The following is an 18325-nucleotide window of genomic DNA, read 5'->3' as shown; positions in this document are numbered from 1 at the left end:
ATCCACAGCATTGTTACTCAAGCCAGCAGACTTTTTTTTCCGTACAATCAACCAACACCAGATGGTTTAAATGGTTGAGCAGATGTTTCTAACTAGGAACTGAACATACTGATCTGCATTTATTGAAGGTGGAACATAATGAAAGTGAAATTACTTTTCTGGTTGCTCTTAATCATGGGTACAAATTAAAAGTTACCAGTTTACCTGTTGTCTACACAGAGAGAGGAGACGGTCATTTTGTTGGCTAAACCAATCAATCGCTTAACAATTAACAAAGAACAAGCTTTCCCCAGTCTTTAACTCAGTGACTGCTAGAGTTGCTCAATTGTACGCAAGAATGGTGGAAACTGCATAAGTAAACACTGTTAAATGTATTTAAACAAACATATATTTTGGAGAGTGTTAAACCTAAATTAAAAATACCCAGAGTTAATGTGCTTTCACGTTGGCATAGTGGTTAGCACCTCTGCCTCACAGCACTGGGGTCATGAGCTCAATTCCCGACCATGGCCTTATCTGTGAGGAGTTTGTATGTTCTCCCTCTGTTTGCATGGGTTTCCTCCGGGTGCTCCAGTTTCCTCCCACACTCCAAAAAACATACTGGTAGGTTAATTGGCTGCTAACAAATTGACCCTAGTCTGTGTGTGCCTCTCTCTGTCTGTCTGTGTCTGTGTATGTTAGGGAATTTAGACTGTAAGCTCCAATGAGGCAGGGACTGATGTGAGTGAGTTCTCTGTACAGCACTGCGGAATTAGTGGCGCTATATAAATAAAATGATGATGATTATGATGATGAATCCTACTTGTGATCACAAAAAAAGGTCTCACCATAAGCTGGAATAATAGAACAGTAAATATTGAAAAAACATATATTGAAATGATTGTCGCAGCCTTTACGATGGCTCTGTATTCTCTCCCATTTATGTGAAATCCATTGGCCTTTGCATTACCAATTACAAATTTAAGGCGGTATCTTAATATAGAACTTTCCTAGTCTTTAAGGAAAGCAACACAAATCAGTCTGCAGCCTTAAAATGACTTTGGACCTGATTCATTAAGGATCTTAAATTAAGAAGTATCTTATTTAAGTCTCCTGGTCAAAACCATGTTACAATGCAAGGGGTGGAAATTAGTTTTCTGTTTTGCACATAAGTTAAATACTGACTGTTTTTTCATGTAGCACACAAATATCAACTTTAAATTTCAGTGTACAAATAAGCTATCAAGTATTTGTGTGCTACATGAAAAAACAGTCAGTATTTAACTTATGTGCAAAACAGAATACTAATTTTCACCCCTTACATTGTAACATGGTTTTTTGTCCAGGGGACTGAAATAAGATACTTCTTAATTTAAGATCCTTAATGAATCAGGCCCTTTATCTTTAAATGCCGAAATACACATCTAGCTTGAAGAATCATCCATTGGGAGTATTGCAAAACCACATAATGTCCAATGTATTGAATATTTTTATATTTAGAAACAAACACATGCTTTTTGGTATTTAAAGGTGCACAAACATATGTTTATCTCTTGCATGCTAGTTACTTCTAAACAGGCTTGTATTGAATAATTGATTTTCATTTTTCCTACTTTGAAAAAAAAAGAAGAATATCCTTACCACAAAGTTTATTCTGAAACACAGACGTCAGCGTTTCAATCTGGCTGAAATTGGCCACCAAAAAGACATGCTCTTCATGCGGTTCACTTCCGATCGATTTCAAGGTGGTCATGTCTACTCGGCCCACACCGATTGCAAATATCAAGATTCCAGAGTTCCTAGCTTTGGCTGAGATCTCAGCCACAGGGTCTTGTGGTCTGCCGTCGGTTACGATCATGGCAATCCTCGGCACATACTGTTGTGCCGGCCGCGCACCCTCAGCCTCAGAAAAGGCGATGTTCATGGCGTACTGAAGGGCCAATCCGGTCATGGTGCCCGTCGCAAGGTGCATCATTCTCTTCACTGCGCGCTCAACATCAGATTTCTTTTTGTAAGTCTTAAGAGAGAATTCATTTTTGACTGTGCTGCCGTATTGCAGCAGCCCCACCCGGGTGGCGTCCGGGCCGATGTCGAGGAACGTTAGCACGGTGATCAGGAATTCTTTCACTTTTTCAAAGTCGTATGGACGGACACTTCTGGAACTGTCAATGATGAAGACAAGATCGAGCGGCTTATTATGGCAAGCATCCTCTAAAGAGAAAAGAAATGCAAATAAAACATTGTTGATGTGCAAGGTTTAGTATCGAGAAGAAAAGGTTGTATATGAGGTGGCAATCACTCATTTAATTATACTTTATATCATAGAACATAACAGAATTACTGCTAGCTATATATAATGGAGACAGACATTGTTGGGTTGAACCAATATCCATGACAATGCAGTCTATCACTTTACTAGTAAGAACTGACTACAGTAAATACAATCAAATTGTGCAATCAATTTTGTGGTGTGAGACCTAATTGGCCACAAATTGCAGTATTTATTGGCCCAAAAAGACCACTGATAACTACCAACATCTAATTGGAATCGTTCGGCTGTTGACTGGGCCGGCTGGTAAAGTTGGTCAGAAGATGACTCCATTTAACCATGCGGGTGGTCATTGTCCAAACACGCTTGACCTGTATGTTTCGGCCTGAGTGCTGAAAGATCGTGTCTTTCAGTTTTGGCTGGATATGTGCGTACATGTAAAAATCTGAGATGCGGCCACTGGGCTGTTGACCCGACCTCTGGATCACACCATAGATGGGCACCATAAAGTATGGAGTGACTCTAAGAACAGAGGGCTGTAGCTAAGCTCGAAGGATAATAAAAGCTAAGGCTGTATTGAACTGTATTGGTACTCTGGGGGTTAATTTGTGTGGTCTGCTCATAACGTCCGGATGAGTCATGGGGAGGAGTTATGGAAGTTATATCTGGAATGGGCGGAGAAGAATCTTTCTCTCAAGGCTGCTGGACGTTGCCCACCCTCCCTCCCTATGGAACAATAAAGATGGTCATCTGCAGTGATCCTGTACCGGTACAGTTTGGCGGTGGTGGTTATCTTGGAGGAGCAGTGGCCGGAAATCGCAGTACAGTCGACGGCCAGTGGTAAGGGCACATGACGGTATCGGGCACGCTTAACCCACCTGTTTTCAAATGGAATAGGCTATTAGTCTCGGTACAAGTACTTCCCGACCGGGTTGACTTGTGGTTGCTTCCGTTAGCCTAGAAAAGGTGAGGGTTCTGTAGTGCCCGGGGTGGTAGCCCCGTTTAGGTAGATATGTGCACCTTGGGGTGTGTGGTTGTCCCCCGTTTGCGGATGCCCCCTGGAAGGCTTGGGGCATCCTGGTTGGCCTGGCGGATGTCGACTCGGACTGCTATTTCTCCACCACCATACCTGGCAATAAATCCAGTGTTACTTTCCCCATACTTAAGTTGTCGTGTCTTTATTATGGTTATGATTAAAACGATAAGAGTATAATGTAAGGAAAGGTTATCAGCCGTTAAGCATTTTAAGTCATATCACTAGTTGTTTGTGAACCAATGTCATTAGTAACTGCTTTATATGAATATTGGTTCAGTCATCAAAGTAGCTGAAAATGGTTGTCCATGTATATATAGATAATGGGTGAACTTTAAAAACTCGATTTGTAGTTGAATGTAAATCTACCTTGTTTGCATATGAGCAAAGATGTATTTGCACGCTTGCGTTTCCAAGTCTGTATTGTGAGGTGCACACTTCAAAAACATATGAGCAGGCTTAAATCTAGCGTGTAGGTGTCAGTCACCATCTTCAGCTCCAAAACCTGCACCCTATTTATGTAGGTGCCACATATTTATGTTGTAATTTCAAGATCAACTCAACATACAATGCATCTCAAAGGGGCGTGCTTAAGTTGTGTTTGCTGCCCTGACTGTCCTGCCCGCCAATTTTGCACCAAGACATAACTTTACATGACTCCTAAATGTGGAATGAAGTAGGAAAGTCCTGGAATTGATTACTTAAACCAGAGAATTAGACAATCACAGTAAAAGTGATAATGTATGATTACTCTAGAATAATTTTATATACAGTATTAATGAACAAAGGTTTAAACAGTGTGATTGTTAAATATTATATTAAACGGGTTTTCCATTTCCAGAGGACTTTCATTTATTGCTAATTATATGTCATGCTGCAACTTTTACTTATTTACTTATCTTATTTTTGTGGTTTTCAGCAAAGTATTTATATTACTTTACAGAGTTGTTTTATTTTCTTTGCCTTGGATATAGGAGGACATGTGTACCAGTCAACAACTTTCATGAAGGTGGTAACCTCCTGTACCGAATAATGACCAACAATGTCCATAGAACACAAGTGATGGCTCCCTACATAAAGTCAGTATTTGCTTACCGCGGTAGCGCGTTCTGGCAAAGCTTATTACGTTACAAGCAAACGTGTAATGTGTTTATATACACACCCCAATCTACACCCATTATTTTTAGATAACTGCTGCACAGATAGCAACATGGGGGGGGGGGGGGGGGTCATGTTGTTTTGTGGGACACATGCCAAAGATAAGACTATTGTAGGAGAGCCATAAAGATCTAATTAAACAAACTTTGAATTCATAGTGAACTGTCTATTTAAATGCGCTATTTTGCTAAGAAGCCAGCTGCAGCAATTACCGGACTCTTTATTCAGATATAAATCTCTACTCTGGGTTTTCATTGTGTATTAAATATGAAAAAGAAAACAGAGACAAGTTTTATAACCACATATTATAGAGATTACAGCGAATGAGAAAGGATTATGGTAAGATATTTGCAAAGTCCTTTTATAGAGCAGAGTCTCTAGAGTAAGTTAGAGTGAAGTGTTCTTGTGGGAAAAACGCATTAGTACACCAAATGGGAAACTGAAAATAAATACATACACACAGGCGTTAATTTTAAGCTCTGCGTGTTCTTAAAGCCTAATAAACAGCCCAAAGAATAATGTAAACCAATGGACCTGTACACACACGATTTGACAAGCGTTCATGTTTAGAATAAAAAATTCAGTTGCTTAACTAAATGAGAATCTTAAGGTCCTGTATAGTACAAGTGCTGTATGTGGGTTGATACATTCAAATAAAAAATGAATGTAAAAGTAGGTTTCAATCAATGGGATATTTACATGTAAAGAATTAGCACAGTAATCGCTGGCCATAAAATCCAATCATTGTTTATCCAATTGCTAAAAATTGATCCAACATAATGAAATGTTGAAGCTAGATTGATCAATAATCCGTTTGTTTTTGGTGAAAATTTTTCATCCCAAACCTATCAAATTGAAGTTGCCTATTAGATTGTAAGCTCTCAGGAGCAGGGCGCTCTCTTCTCATGTCTTCTTGTCCGTTCCCACCTTGTCTATGCTTCTTCTTGGGCAGCACGGTGGCATAGTGGTTAGCACTTCTGCGTTACAGCACTGGGGTCATGAGTTCAATTCCCGACCATGGCCTTATCTGTGTGGAGTTTGTATGGGTTCCCTCCGAGTGCTCCGGTTTCCTCCCACACGCCAAAAAAACACATACTGGTAGTTTAATTGGCTGCTAAAAATTGACCCTAGTCTGTGTGTGTGTGTGTGTGTGTTAGGGAATTTAGACTGTAAGCTCCAATGGGGCAGGGACTGATGTGACTGAGTTCTCTGTCAGCGCTGCGGAATTAGTGTTCTGTATGTATACACCTTACCTATTATGTCTTATGTACAGTTTTATGCTTAGCTTCAAGCATGTAGAATGTCCTGTATTTTGCCTGTTGGTCTCTTACATCTCTGTAATATGTTCTACTTCACCATTATATGATGCTGCAGAATTTTATTGTATTTAAGCAAAAAAATAATAATAATTGAAACTGATTGAAGTGTATGTATTGTAATCGTACAGATTGAACTATATGATCCTACAACTGTCCTACACTGCAATTGTCTGTCTGCTCTGTCACAAAGGGCCAGCGTGTGCCCCCAGGTGTCCTAGGTGGTGCCCCATGCACATCCCGCCAGGCGTCAGCCCCCTCTCTTCCCGCCGGGTGTGACCCCACCCCACTACTTATCTTGTGTGGAGCAGGGGTGGAGAGGCACGTACTCCTCTTGGGAGTGTGGCCCCAGGCTGTGACATTGAAGCCCAGCGCTACACTCCAAGGCCACTTCCACATCCCCAACACGGAAGAAGCAGCCGCCAGCAGATTCACAGGTAAGAAGCTGCTGACTGCTGCCCCCCCTGTGCCACGGTGATAGTAAAGACACTGAATGACTGACATTATTCCACTCATTTCCGAGACCTTGGTGCCCTAGGTTTGTCTAGCAGTAGCGCCGCCCTGCTGGCAGATCAATACTGTAATGTGTGTGAAACAATTGTTACTCTTTTAATGAACGATCGAATTGAAACATGTTTTATATAAATGTTGAACAGAAATTCATGTTTGGCCAACTTTGCAGTTCGCAGGTTTATATGGAAAAGACTGAACCAATGACCTCCTTAAAAAGTAGAACTAAATTTTAAAAATTATTATTATTTCGACATGTAGAGGATCATTAACTGCACTATCTGCTTTTGCTTCAATGTCATGACAGTTTGCGTTACTCAGAAAATGAATCAATGGATGCCTGATTCAATCACATTTCAACATCAATCCTCCTAATCCCCAAACATATTCTGATACCATTTTTCAATAATTCTCGTTCCTTTTAGGGTCCAAGATCTGGCACAGAGCCACTGAAATGGTGACTATTATTGACCATCATTAAACACACCTCATATTGTTGTTTTTACTCACTTTCCATCACAAACACAACAGCACAAGATCTTTGAGGGACATATACTAAATGACGGCCTCTTGGTTAAAGAAATACTAGTGATTAAAACTTTAAACACCTAAAACTAATGATTGCATTTTGACATTAGATTGCAAGCAGTTTGACAGACCATTCATATAGTGCGTCTGAAAAAGTCAGTCAAATTGCAAAGATCATACGATATTATTTTCTTTTATGGCTGGTAAAAGGCCGATAGTCTCATGTTTCTTGTAAAATGAAAACCGTATGCTCTGACGCAGGATCACAATGAAACAGATGAGATTATTTTTGGCATTCTGAAGAGAGTTCAATTTATCCAATTCTTCCTCCACTTCTCAGTTTTTTTCATCTCAATGTAATAAATTAAATAAGGGAAAAATACTCTGTGGCAGTTAACTTGTGAATTGAGGCCTAGTTCTAGGGGGAGAAAAGAACATCAGACACATTTGTTGGTTTGTGGTTCATTTTTTTCAGTTAAGTTACATTTTCTTAAAGAGAGACAACAATGTGACAGAACAATAGCACAATTAAACTGCACGGCTGAAGCAATATTGTACATTGCGGTAAACATACCTGCAAGGAGTGTAGCTTTAAAAATATGCAACTACATTTAAGGATGGTGCCCAGCCAGAGTGACATCAAGACGTTAGAAGAAAATATTACATTAGTGGGGCCCAATGGAGGCCCGCAAGACAAATTTCAAAGATACCTCAAAATGTCTGTAATGTGTTCTCTGCAGAGCAGCCCATGACAATAGGTTACTCCGAAGGGGAGGTCTAAGTAGCAGGTGGGGGCCGGGGACATGACTATGCAATGCGCATCATCACACCCCCGCCCCCTCTGCACAATACCATAAAATCACATCATCAAGTTCCCTGTCCAGCCGACTTCACTAGGGAAGTGAACGGAATGCAGGAGAGTTTGCTACCTCTCCTTGGAGTTTTCCGGACGTTCCGAGAGAGTAGACAATCAAGTTATATGGTGTCTGGGCTGGCAGCATGGCTGGGCAGATCAAAGGACAGCTCATTTCTGTCCCTATACCCCCCTCCCCTTTAATAGTGGGTGGTATGTGATTAGAATGTAAGCATGGATTAGGCTTACGTTAGCCCCAGAGATTAAAGGTGAGTTAGGATTTTAGGGTCACCTTTGTCAAGTATCTTATTAAAAAGCTGAACCTCCCTTGTTCCCTTCTCTTCCCAGGACAGGAGTCTGATCAAAGCATTTATCCCGGCTTCATCTCTAGGAAGTAAAGTGGTGGCCCATAGCTAATGGCTGTTTGCTCCATAATTGAATCAGTCCTGTGCTCAGTTCTTGTAGATTGCAAACTTATTCCCTATTAGAGACAAATAGCATTTCTGTTTTTGCATATAATTGTAAAAGAAAAATGCACATTTTACAAACGCATACAGATGCAATGTGCAGTTATTTACAAGGTGATTTATAAGACTCCCACGTGTCCTAGATTTTTTCCACTTTATATACTGAAAACCGTTATCTTTGCAACCTTAGCTTACTGATAATCAGCGGCAATATAACAAAGAGGAGACATGAACCCCAGAGTTTTATTTTAGTAGTTTCTATCTCCCCCTTTCAGAATTATCAACTGAATAAATAAGGATTATTGCTCTTACTATTATCCTTTATTTATAGGGTGCCACAAAGGATCCGCAGCACCGTACAGAAAGAGACTACAACAAAATAGTACATAGCATTATAGGACAATACAATAAACACATTGCAAAACAAGTTACGACACACCTACCTATAGCCGCAATGGGCAAAGAGCTGCAAGGGGTGTAGCAACATTCTATAACTAATAGAAGGTAGGAGGAAAGGTGGGAGAATGATTCACTGCAAGCTGAAACCTGTGCCCATGAGTGTGGCTGGATCTAACAGGACCAGAGCCAATCGTAGAGGTGCGAAGACAGAGAGATGTGTAGACCAAGGACAGAGTGGGTGCAAACCATAGCTAGCAAGCAAAAAGCATAGGTAATGAAAATAAGAGGACAAGAGGTAAGAGGGCCCTGCTCGCAAGATCTTACAGTCTAGAGAGGATGGGGCAGACAAACGGGTGACACCTAGTGAGAAAGGAAGCACACTGGACAGTGTAAATCAGATGTGTGTGTTCAAACAAGAATGGGTGACACTAAGAGGGGAGGATGAATGAGCATGAGGTATACTTCATATAAGTGAAACGGACACACAGGAAAGATAAAGAGGGCAGGGGAGTGGTTTATTGGTGGAACGATAGGCTTTAATTAAAAGGTGGGTTTTCAGGGAGTGTTTGAAGCTTTGCAGGCTTGAGGATAATCTGATAGAACGAGGGAGATCATTCCAGAGGTTGGAGCGCAGCACAGGAGAAATTTTGGATGCAAGAGTGACACATGGTTACCAGAGGGGAGGTAAGGCAGAGATGGCGGTATGCATGGAGATGAGAGTGGAGAAAGGAGTATGTATGGGGATGAGGTTGGGAGCAGTGGAGTTGGACAGGGGTTTGTAAGTGAGGAGTTTAAGAGGATTCAGTAGGGGAATAGGAGCCAGTGTAAGGCTTGGCAGAGAGGGGAAGCAGAAGTGGAGCGACGAGAGAGGGAGGTAAGTCTTGCTGCAGTGTTAAGTATGGATTGTAGAGGAGAGGCCAGTAAGGAGACAGCTGCAGTGATCGAGAAATTATAAGACAATGAATGAGAGTTTTGGTGGCATCGTAGGAGTGGAAGGGTCTGATACGAGTGTTTGTTGCAGAGCTGGAAGTGACAAGATTGGGTAAGAGATTGGTTCTGGGGGGGTGAACGAGAAGGAGGAATTAAGGATGGCGCAAAATGATCAGAAAAATGATGACTTCCTCCTGACTTTAATATACTACACACTGAAATATAATACCAATGGTCTTGGGGTTGGGTTGGGTACTAAATAACGGTGTGTAACACACCGACACTACTTACCCCAACCTAGTTAATCCAAAAGTGGGATCCGCGACATTTTGATGTTCCTGACTGTTAAAAAAGCTGACTTGCAACAATTTGTACAGATTCAGAGCCCAACACACAGAAATACGTCACTTGTCAACGCTACACTATTACTGCTGGTCTTAAGGGGGAAATGTAACTAGGAGCTGGCTGGAGAACGCTTTTTACTAATCCTTGTACATTCAATTCAATAGGAGATGTTGGTATTACCAATAGAGATAGAGAGGGTGGCAGGGAAGGAGACTCTAGAGGGAGGGAAGACTATAAGTTCAAATTTGACCATGTTAGGTTTAAGGAAATGATGGGACATCCAGGAAGAGATGGCAGAGAGGCAGCAGGATACATTAGGGATACATTAGTGAGGAGGGAAGGGGAGAGGTCAAGAGATGATAGATTTGAGAATCACTGGCGTAGAGGCGGTACTGGAGCCCCAAGGAAGTGATAAGTTCGCCCAGTGAAGAGGTAAACAGAGAAAAGAGGAGAGGGCCAAGGACGGAGCCCTGAGGGACTCCCACGGGAAGAGAAGAAGGTGGGGAGGAGGTAGAAACAGAGAAGGAGCGGTCAGAGAGATAAGAGGTGAACCAGGAAACAATAGTGTGAAGGGTGTGCAGCAAAAGAGGGTGATCAACTGCGTCCAAGGCTGCAGATTCAAGAGGATAGGTAGGGAGTAGTAGCCTTCAGATTTAGCAAGTAGAAGATCGTTAGTTACTTTGGTCAGTGCAGTTTCTGTGAAGTGGAGAAGGCGGGATCCTGATTGGAGAGGATCGAGAAGGGAGTTGGTGGAGAGGTAGCTAGTGAGACGGTTGTAGATTAACCATTTGACGTTTAGAAGCAAACGGGAGGAGAGATATGGGGCGGTAACTGATTGGGGCCAAGATTAGGTTTTTTAAGATGGGCAAGAAACAAGCAGCTTTGAAGGATGAGGGGAAGATACCAGTGGAGAGCCAAGTTGAGGTGGGCAAGGTGGGCGCAGGCCGTAGGGTATAGACTTTCTTGATGATACAAGGCGCTATGTGGAAACTTTACACCACTTCAGAGGTGCCAACAACCAGTACACTTCCAATCATTTCAAGAAAATTTATTGCTTCATATAGGTGTAAATAACGCACAATCCACAGATGTAAAACAAAGTGTTTAAAAAATAAAATAAAATTAAGTACTTGAAGTAAAAAACATAACTAATGTACTTTTAATTTCCAGAAACATTGAAAATAATTATAGAAAAATTGTTCTCACACTCCTATGTATAGTATAGTTATATCTAACTAGTCTAATGCACTATAAACCCAGACACTTCAACAAACCTCTGAAAATGTATTTTGTGAAGGATCATTTTGCACAGCTTGGTTGAATAGTATATGACAAATGGAATTAACACGGTGTATGCACCAACAGAGAATCCTGGCCGAGTCTCAACACTATATTCCCCAAGCTGGGAAAATTCCAATGAGTGTTAGTATCTGGACTCATGGTAAACAACAGGCTTTTGGACTAATACATGGTTGGCTTATCATAACCTGTCCAGTGTGTTTCCTTTCTCACTCAACTGCTGGAATGTGGTCATCCCTTAAAGAGTAGAAAGGAGAGGCCTTCCTCCAGGAAGGACACATCCGCAGGATAATTACTCCTAACTATATGTAATCACTCATGAATTTGACATATAAACTTTATCTTTCTTTCGTAATTGGATATCATCCTGAAATAAAATACTTGGGAGATCTTTCGTTAAACTGTTATGTCTTGCCAAAGCTGTACAAGTAAGCCATACACACGTTCTGCATTTTCTCATAACTTGGGTGACTCTGTTCTATTGAGGTTTATGGATGATACATTTTTACACTGTTGCAGAGCAATGAACATGACAATATAGCCATACACATAAATTCTAGTATGCAACAAATAATGTGTATGGGTTAACAGGTCCCCCGAAGGCCTCATTGCTCAGCGGTGTCCCTCCTTCTGCTTCAATGGAGGGTCATTTCAAATACCAAGGGATGAATGTCTGAAAGTCTGGTTTTGCCAAATGACCATATTTAAAACAGCAATATCATAAACCCTGGCGGGTCTTGCCTTTAATTAAATTGCAGTTTTAAATATGGCCGGAAAACCCACAGAAAACTGTCAATATTACATAACCGGACTTTCATACATTTACCCACAAGTGGCGTTGTCGATGGCCCTCCCCTGAGTACTCATTATTCACATGCCCCTCCCCTGAGAACTCCCTATCCACATGCCTCTTGTCACGTTACTGTAGTCTGAAGGAGTTGCTTACTCATTTTAGCGCTACTTAACAATGAGGTGCGGAGTCTAACGTTGCCCAGGTCTTCACCAGGGACCGCCGCAAGGGAGTATGGACTTCACTGCGGGGGACACGCAGGTCGCGGTCCTCAGAGTGAGCAACCAGTGAAGCGTAGATAGAAGAGGAGTCAGGCAGTACCAAAGGAGAATCCGTAAACGTCGTCAACAATCCGGGTCAAACACTGGGAGCAAGGTAGTCAAAGGATGAAGAAAGCGGGTAGGTCAGGTAACGGGTCATACACTAGATGCACACAGAATAGCAGGAACCACTGGAACGCTGGACCAGGGGGAACCAATAGCAATTTGGCACCAGAGTCTGATATAAATAGAGGAGGGGGGAGGCCCTAATTACCGGCGGTGGTGACGCAGAACGCCACCGCTGGGGCCGACAATAGCGCAACCGCTGAGCTAGTCGGCAGGCCCAGAGGAAGTGCATCTGGTTGCCCGGCAACCAGACGCCCGAGGACCGGAAGCAGGCGCCCGTCCCTGTGCAGGGGAAGCGGCACGGAAACGGTGCCTGACAACCCTCCCCGAGTACTCTCCATTCATATTGCAGGTGATGCATTGACAATACCACATAATGTTTGTAAATCTTCTTAAGCAGAGACATGATTGTACCTATGGAGCATTTGGGGGAAAGAAGGGAACCTGCTGGATCACTGGACCATCACACAACAGGGAAGTTGCATTTTTTTGTAACTTAGTGACCTCCTGGATGGAGATTTTTTTTTAATCAATTTTTAATTAATAAAAATCATGATTCCTAAGGGCTCAAAAAAAAATAATGAGTAAACAAAACCTTGTATTTTGTCCCCCTTCTAACTAGGGATGAGCGCACTCGGATTTCTGAAATCCGAGCCCACCCGAACGTTGCGGATCCGAGTCGGATCCGAGACAGATCCGGGTATTGGCGCCAAATTCAAAAGTGAAACTGAGGCTCTGACTCATAATCCCGTTGTCGGATCTCGCGATACTCGGATCCTATAAATTCCCCGCTAGTCGCCGCCATCTTCACTCGGGCATTGATCAGGGTAGAGGGAGGGTGTGTTAGGTGGTCCTCTGTGCTGTTTAGTTCTGTGCTGTTTAGTTCTGTGCTGTTTAGTTCTGTGCTGTTTAGTGCTGTGCTGTTTAGTGCTGTGCTGTGCTGTGCTGTTTAGTGCTGTGCTGTGCTGTGCTGTGCTGTGTTCTGCAGTATCAGTCCAGTGGTGCTGTGTGCTGTGCTCTGTCCTTCTGAGGTCAGTGGTGCTGCTGGGTCCTGTGCTGTGTCCTGTTCAGTCCAGTGGTGCTGTGTCCTGTGCTCTGTGCTTCTAAGGGCATAGTTATTTCCCCAATATTCCCCTGTGTTTAAAAAAATAAAAAAAAGTTTTTTTAAAAAATACCAAAAACTACTTTAATATTTTTTAATTACCACAAAATTTTCACAACCAATCCTGCAGTATAAGCCCATTGGTACTGCAATATTACCAAGTTCACACATTCAGCAGTAAAAGTCCAGTGGTACTGCAATATTACAAAGTTTACACATTCTGCAGTATCAGTCCAGTGGTGCTGTGTCCTGTGCTCTGTCCTGCTGAGTTCCGTAGTGCTGCTGGGTCCTGTGCCGTGTCCTGTTCAGTCCAGTGGTGCTGTGTCCTATGCTCTGTGCTTCTAAGGGCATAGTTATTTCCCCATTATTCCCAAGTTTTTAAAAAATAAAAAAAAAGTAAAAAAAAATAAAAAATTTAAAAAAAAAAAAAATATATAATAATTATAACCAAATTTGCAAAACCAATCCAGCATTATAAGTCCATTGGTACTGCAATATTACCAAGTTCACACATTCTGCAGTATCAGTCCAGTGGTGCTGTGTCCTGTGCTCTGTCCTGCTGAGTTCCGTAGTGCTGCTGGGTCCTGTGCCGTGTCCTGTTCAGTCCAGTGGTGCTGTGTCCTGTGCTCTGTGCTTCTAAGGGCATAGTTATTTCCCCACTATTCCCAAGTTTTTTAAAAATAAGAAAAAAGTAAAAAAAAATAAAAAATTTTTAAAAAAAATAAAAAATAATAATTATAACCAAATTTGCAAAACCAATCCAGCAGTATAAGTCCATTGGTACTGCAATATTACCAAGTTCACACATTCTGCAGTATCTTGTGCTACATATAATGGAGACCAAAAATTTGGAGGATAAAGTAGGGAAAGATCAAGACCCACTTCCTCCTAATGCTGAAGCTGCTGCCACTAGTCATGACATAGACGATGAAATGCCATCAACGTCGTCTTCCAAGCCCGATGCCCAATCTCGTAGTACCGGGCATGTAAAATCCAAAAAGCCCAAGTTAAGAAAAAGTAGCAAAAAGAGAAACTTAAAATCATCTGAGGAGAAACGTAAAGTTGCCAATATGCCATTTACGACACGGAGTGGCAAGGAACGGCTTAGGCCCTGGCCCGTGTTCATGACTAGTGGTTCAGCTTCACCCACGGATCTTAGCCCTCCTCCTCCTCCCCCCCCCTACAAAAAATTGAAGAGAGTTATGCTGTCAGCAACAAAACAGTAAACAACTCTGCCTTCTAAAGAGAAATTATCACAAATCCCCAAGGCGAGTCCAAGGGTGTTGGTGGTTGTCAAGCCTGACCTTCCCATCACTGTACGGGAAGAGGTGGCTCGGGAGGAGGCTATTGATGATGTAGCTGGCGCTGTGGAGGAACTTGATGATGAGGATGGTGATGTGGTTATTGTAAATGAGGCACCAGGGGGGGAAAAAGCTGATGTCCATGGGATGAAAAAGCCCATCGTCATGCCTGGTCAGAAGACCAAAAAATGCACCTCTTCGGTCTGGAGTTATTTTTATCCAAATCCAGACAACCAATGTATGGCAATATGTAGCTTATGTAAAGCTCAAATAAGCAGGGGTAAGGATCTTGCCCACCTAGGAACATCCTCCCTTATACGTCACCTGAATAACCTTCATAGTTCAGTGGTTAGTTCAGGAACTGGGGCTAGGACCCTCATCGGTACAGGGACACCTAAATCCCGTGGTCCAGTTGGATACACACCAGCAACACCCTCCTCGTCAACTTCCTCCACAATCTCCATCAGATTCAGTCCTGCAGCCCAAGTCAGCAGCCAGACTGAGTCCTCCTCAATACGGGATTCATCCGAGGAATCCTGCAGCGGTACGCCTACTACTGCCACTGCTGCTGTTGCTGCTGTTAGTCGGTCATCTTCCCAGAGGGGAAGTCGTAAGACCGCTAAGTCTTTCACCAAACAATTGACCGTCCAACAGTCGTTTGCCATGACCACCAAATACGATAGTAGTCACCCTATTGCAAAGCGTATAACTGCGGCTGTAACTGCAATGTTGGTGTTAGACGTGCGCCCGGTGTCCGCCATCAGTGGAGTGGGATTTAGAGGGTTGATGGAGGTATTGTGTCCCCGGTACCAAATCCCCTCGAGATTCCACTTCACTAGGCAGGCGATACCAAAAATGTACAGAAAAGTACGATCAAGTGTCCTCAGTGCTCTTAAAAATGCGGTTGTACCCACTGTCCACTTAACCACGGACATGTGGACAAGTGGTTCTGGGCAAACGAAGGACTATATGACTGTGACAGCCCACTGGGTAGATGCATCCCCTTCCGCAGCAACAGCAACAGCTGCATCAGTAGCAGCATCTACAAAATGGCTGCTCATGCAAAGGCAGGCAACATTGTGCATTACAGGCTTTAATAAGAGGCACAACGCTGACAACATATTAGAGAAAATGAGGGAAATTATCTCCCAGTGGCTTACCCCACTTAGACTCTCATGGGGATTTGTGGTGTCAGACAATGCCAGTAACATTGTGCGGGCATTAAATATGGGCAATTTCCAGCACGTCCCATGTTTTGCCCACACCATTAATTTGGTGGTGCAGCATTACCTCAAGAGTGACAGGGGTGTGCAGGAGATGCTTGCGGTGGCCCGCAAAATTGCTGGACACTTTCGGCATTCAGCCAGTGCCTACCGCAGACTAGAGGCACATCAAAAAAGCTTGAACCTGCCCTGCCATCACCTCAAACAAGAGGTTGTGACGCGCTGGAACTCCACCCTCTATATGCTGCAGAGGATGGAGGAGCAGCAAAAGGCCATTCAGGCCTACACAGCCACCTACGACATAGGCAAAGGAGTGGGGATGCGCCTGAGTCAAGCGCAGTGGAGACTGATTTCCGTGTTGTGCAAGGTTCTGCAGCCATTTGAACTTGCCACACGAGAAGTCAGTTCCGACACTGCCAGCTTGAGTCAGGTCATTCCCCTGATCAGGCTGTTGCAGAAGCAGCTGGAGAAAGTGAGGGAGGAGCTGGTAAGCCATTGCGATTACAGCAAGCATGTAGCTCTTGTGGATGTAGCCCTTCGTACGCTTTGCCAGGATCCGAGGGTGGTCACTCTTTTAAAGTCAGAGGAATACATTCTGGCCACCGTGCTCGATCCTCGGTTTAAAGCGTATGTTGTGTCTCTGTTTCCGGCGGACACAAGTCTACAGCGGTGCAAAGACCTGCTGGTCAGGAGATTGTCCTCTGAAGAGGACCGTGACATGCCAACAGCTCCACCCTCATTTTCTTCCACATCTATGGCTGCGAGGAAAAAGCTCAGTTTTCCCAAAAGAGGCACTGGCGGGGATGCTGATAACATCTGGTCCGGACTGAAGGACCTGCCAACCATTGCAGACATGTCTACTCTCGCTGCATTGGATGCTGTGACAATAGAAAAAATTGTGGATGATTACTTTGCTGACACCATCCAAGTAGACATGTCAGACAGTCCATATTGTTACTGGCAGGAAAAAAAGGCAGTTTGGAAGCCCCTGTACAAACTGGCTCTATTTTACCTGAGTTGTCCCCCCTCCAGTGTGTACTCGGAAAGAGTTTTTAGTGCAGCGGGGAACCTGGTCAGTGAGCGGCGAAGGAGGTTGCTTCCTCACAACGTTGAAAAAATGATGTTTATAAAAATGAATAATCAATTCCTCAATGAAGTACAGCACTGCCCTCCAGATACTACAGAGGGACCTGTGGTTGTGGAGTCCAGCGGGGACGAATTGATAATGTGTGATGAGGAGGAAGTAGACACTGTAGGGGGAGAGGAATCAGAGGTTGAGGATGAGGACGACATCTTGCCTCAGTAGAGCCTGTTTAGTCTGTACAGGGAGAGATGAATAGCTTTTTTGGTGTGGGGGCCCAAACAAACCAATCATTTCAGTCAAAGTTGTTTGGTAGGCCCTGTCGCTGAAATGATTGGTTTGTTAAAGTGTGCATGTCCTATTTCAACAACATACCTCTCAACTGCAGCTCATCCCTCCTCTGCGGGGATAATGTCTCCTGTGCTCTGACACGTCACTCTGTGTACTCTCAGCCTCAGGATCTGACACTACAGCTACCATGCCTCTTGTAGCAGCCCTCACTCCAGGGCCTCTTCCATGTGCAGTGTCCCCCTCTCTCTTGGGTTCACTATAGTGGCATGGAGTTCTCCCCCTCATCCAGGGCACACATTCCTTGCCCTGGCTCAGTCACCACGCTCAGACTTCCAGGCAATGCTGGGGGAGCCTGGGAGCTTCCACCCCAGGTCCCCAGCTACAACTCTCCTCTCCTGTGTCTTCTCTCTCTTTCTGACACTTTAAAGATCGTGCCTTTAAATGAAAAAGTCAGTCTTCATTGCACGACTATGTGCAAGTGCAACAGGGACATTTTTTTGGGTTTACAAAGTCAAACAATAACACTTCGACCCTGTCTGTCTGGGGTCTCTCAATGACGAATTGTCTGTAGCATGTTTGGAGGAGGTATTGTGGCCCCGGTATCAAATTGGGTACCGGGGCCACCCCACTATGCAGTCCAGATACTTGTTTGGTGGAATTCCGACACGTGGAGGGTTTTTTAATTATATTGTGGCCTCGGTACCAAATTGTGTACCGGGGCCACCACACTACGCAGTCAAGATACTTGTTTGGTGGAATTCAGACCAGTTGAGGGTTTTATTATTATATTGTGTGGACCACTCTATCTATACCACACTACAACTCTATACCACTCTATTTCCTACTTTAATTCTATTTAATTCTATTTCCTACTTTAATTCTATTACTAATTAATTACCATAAAGAGGAACAAAAAAAACCAATTTTACCAAAAGTATAATATGACTTAGACTTACAAACACTACACTTTAAAGATCGTGCCTTTAAATGAAAAAGTCAGTCTTCATTGCACGACTATGTGCAACAGGGACATTTTTTTGGGTTTACAAAGTCAAACAATAACAC

The 18325-nt window shown here is 43.2% G+C and overlaps 1 protein-coding gene across 1 annotated transcript in view; it reads right to left on the bottom strand.

Moving 5' to 3' along the window:
* MATN2 (matrilin 2) overlaps positions 1–18325 on the bottom strand; it is an 81714-nt gene that overhangs the window by 46059 nt on the left and 17330 nt on the right. The window contains exon 3 of the mRNA XM_075213846.1: positions 1621–2190. Coding sequence (XP_075069947.1) covers positions 1621–2190 — 570 coding nt within the window. The remainder of the gene's footprint in view (positions 1–1620; positions 2191–18325) is intronic.

The sequence above is a fragment of the Mixophyes fleayi genome, chromosome 5 (genome assembly GCF_038048845.1).
Source record: "Mixophyes fleayi isolate aMixFle1 chromosome 5, aMixFle1.hap1, whole genome shotgun sequence".
NCBI lineage: Eukaryota > Metazoa > Chordata > Amphibia > Anura > Limnodynastidae > Mixophyes > Mixophyes fleayi.
Note: the sequence above shows the minus strand (reverse complement) of the source record. Positions and strands in the feature narration are given on the sequence as shown.